The sequence below is a fragment of the Camellia sinensis genome, chromosome 9 (genome assembly GCF_055761805.1).
Source record: "Camellia sinensis isolate YWXY chromosome 9, ASM5576180v1, whole genome shotgun sequence".
Classification (NCBI taxonomy): Eukaryota; Viridiplantae; Streptophyta; class Magnoliopsida; order Ericales; family Theaceae; genus Camellia; species Camellia sinensis.
Window position 1 is genome coordinate 21,983,344 of NC_138969.1, and position 3,320 is coordinate 21,986,663.

The following is a 3,320-nucleotide window of genomic DNA, read 5'->3' on the forward strand; positions in this document are numbered from 1 at the left end:
CAGAGGGTTTATCAGGCAGCACACCGCCGGGCAGCTCACAATCTTTTGGTTTTCAGGTCAGGCGACGTCACGTGAAGCTTGGATTCAAGGAGTACGAAGAACAGAAAATATTTCACCCCCGTACAATTGGCGCCGTCTTCGGGAACTCTTCGACAGATAAATCTTGTTGGCCAAGATTTTTTAACCGTTTCCATGGCTAACAACGACGAAACACCGTTGTCCGTTGTCGACGGTATGACACCAGAGTCTGTCCAACGAAGAGATGGCCGTCCCATTATTCTGACTATGGCGAACCTGGAAACCTTTTCCAGAAGTGCGCGAGACAAACACGCAAGGAGCACTGAACACTTCAAGAGTCCAGAGGGTCACCGACAACGAGAAGAGTCACATACTTAGCGCTTGGAGCACAAACTCAGAGACTAGGATGCCCTCATTCAGAAGATGGCGGCTGAAATCGAAACGCTGAAGCACCAGATCAAGGGGAAGGGTGTTGCTGGAGTGGGCAACCACAATGAGCGCAATCCACCCCGTCGCTCTGACAGTCATCGCCAAGATAGGATTCCCTCTTTCTCTATCACCAGAAGCTATGGAGTTGGAGACTTTGACCCACCAGTGGAGAGATCTCGCACTCACAACAGCAGTTACCGTCCCTCACTTCTGTCAACGACGTCGAGATACTCTTACTCTGCCCATTCGGGGGACCTGAGGGATGTATTGGAGGAGCAAGCTCGCCGTAGAGAGACCCCAAGATTGCTGGTGTTGCAAAGGCTGAGTCCCCAAATCCATTGCAATGAGGAAGTGGCAATGCCAGCGCCTAGAATGATGGCCCCAGCATCGATGGACAGAGAGCTAGCAAGATTTACCGTTACCCCACTGTCCCTAGAGATCGAGAGCATGCCACTCCCTGCTGGATTCCACCAACCTAAGTTCACACTCTACGATGGCAAAACGGATTAGTACATGCACGTGAATCATTACTAGCAAGTAATGGCTCGCCACCGGCGCAATACGCCTTGATATGTCTCATATTCCCAGCAAGTTTGGGAGAACTGGGCCTGAAGTGGTTCGAAAGACTCCCGAAGGGGAGCATCGAGGGGCGGCAATAACTAGCAGAGGTCTTTGTCACTAGATTCAAAACAACCACTCGAACACCGAAGGAGGTTGACCACCTCCTTAGCGTCAAGATGGAATCTGGAGGTTCTTTGAAGGCACACAATGCCAAGTATTGGGAAACTTACAATGAGATCCACGATTGCTCCACCAATCTGGTGATCGCACAATACAAGCAAGGTCTCCCAGTCAGACATAGGCTGCGAGACTCGCTTACGATGGACCAGCCCGTAACCATGGAGTCCTTGATGCAGCAGATCAACAAACACATCCGAGCAGAAGATGATGCCGCCGTCGCCGCCACCGCCGCCGCAACCGAGAAGGCAAATCCGGTTACGGTGGACAGAAGAGTGGCTAGAAAGGTTCACTCGATGGGGCAAGAGGACAACCGCCCTAATGACCGACCTAGAGACTAACATCGCGGTTTAAACCGCAATGATAGAAACAAAAATCGTAGAAATGACCGAGCTAACACTCTTCGTAATGAAGAGGAAATTGCCAAGAGAAAGTTGAAAGCACGAACTGACTTCACCACTGTCTTTAAGATCCCAATTTACCACATCCTAAATGAGATCTGAGGTGAGCCCTACGTGCGTTGGCTGGCCAAATTGGGAGACACACAGAGGGGCTTCAACTCATGGTATCGCAGCACCTTCCATGAAGAAAGGGTGCACCGAACGGAGGATTGTGTGCCGCTCAAATAACATTTACAGGGGCTGGTGGCGACTGGGCATCTGGGCCAGTACACAGACAGGGGTATGATGGCCGCTCCACAAGGATAGGCTGAGCCAAATGCCTTGCTGTCCTCGATGCAGCACCCCAAGGCGTAATCAATGTCATTCACGACATCATCGATCCAACGCGGGTTTGTGAGCTGAGGGGGATGATCAAGAAGGCCGAGCACATAAGGGAAGTGCTCTTTGTTCAACCCGTCGTGAAGAAAGGAAAGACCGAGGTAAAAGACGTCTTAACTTTTTCAAGTAAGGACTTGGAGAGAACTCAAACGCCTCATAATGATGCCTTAGTGGTGACCCTTCGCATCAAGGACTTCGATATCAAAAGAATTCTAATTGGCCAGGGGAGGTTGGTCGAGATCATGTATTACGACGCGTTCAAACAAATAAAGTTGGAGGACAAAGACTTGGGTCCAACAACGTCCCCTTTGGTTGGCTTCAACTCTCAACCCGAATGGCCAATTGGAAAGATTATATTGCCGGTCAAAGCTGGGTCAGTCACGAAGCAAATGGATTTTCGGGTACTTAAGGTCCCATCAACCTACAACTTAATCCTGGGAAAGGGCTGGTTGCACGTCATGCAGGCAATAGCGTCAACTTATCACCAAGTCCTGCACTTTCCAGCGCTAGCCGGACAAGTAGAAGAGGTTTGAGGGGACCAAGTAATGGGAAAACAGTACTTTGTCGCAGTAAATGGCAGCCAAGCTGCCAAAGGCTTTGTTCAAATGATAGAAGGACAAGAAGGGAAGGAAGTCCTAGAAGTCGTGGGAGGAAAAGTCGAAGATAAATCGGCTGAAGATTTGGTGGAAGTGCGCGTTGATGAGAATGATCCAAATAAGTTCTTTCTTTTGGGATCATCTTTCGCCAACGTCGAGCGGCTCGATTATGTCAACTTTTTGGTTTCCAACATTGAGGCCTTTGCGTGGATGCCTTAAGATATGCCTGGTGTCCATCCTAGCTTCATTTACCACCAGTTGAATGTCTTTCCAAATGCACGACCGGTCATCCAGAGAACGCGGCGCTCGGCCTTGCACCATGCCAAGATAGTGGCAGAGGAGGTCAAGAACTTGTTGGAAGCTGGGGCGATAGAAGAAGTGCAGTACCCCAGTTGGATCTTTAACACAGTGGTAATACCGAAGAAGAATGGTAAGTGGCAGGTGTGGGTTGATTATAAGACAGTCAACCATGCGTGCCCAAAGGACAGCTTCCCCCTCCCAAGAATAGACCAGTTGGTGGATCTAACCGCTGGCCATCAGAGGTTTAGCTTCCTGGATGCGTATCGCGACTACCACCAGATCGCCATGTACAATCCAGACCGAGAGATCACTTCGTTCACCACTCCAAGAGGCTTGTACTGCTACAAGGTAGTGTCGTTCGGTCTCAAAAATGTCGGGGCGACTTTTCAGAGGATGGTGACCAAAATATTCACTCCTCTTCATGGCCGCAGTATGGAGGCTTACATCGATGACATGATGG

General features: G+C 49.9%; 1 protein-coding gene across 1 annotated transcript; it reads left to right on the forward strand.

Moving 5' to 3' along the window:
* Positions 1–1,993: 1,993 nt before the first annotated feature.
* On the forward strand, positions 1,994–2,497 carry LOC145799291 (uncharacterized). Its single transcript, XM_082888838.1, has one exon. The coding sequence runs from the start codon at positions 1,994–1,996 to the stop codon at positions 2,495–2,497; it is 504 nt and encodes a 167-aa protein (XP_082744964.1).
* The last annotated feature ends 823 nt before the right edge of the window (positions 2,498–3,320 follow it).

Coding starts and splice junctions, on each gene's coding strand:
- LOC145799291 (XM_082888838.1), top strand. CDS start 1,994: ATGATCAAGAAGGCCGAGCACATAAGGGAAGTGCTCTTTGTTCAACCC.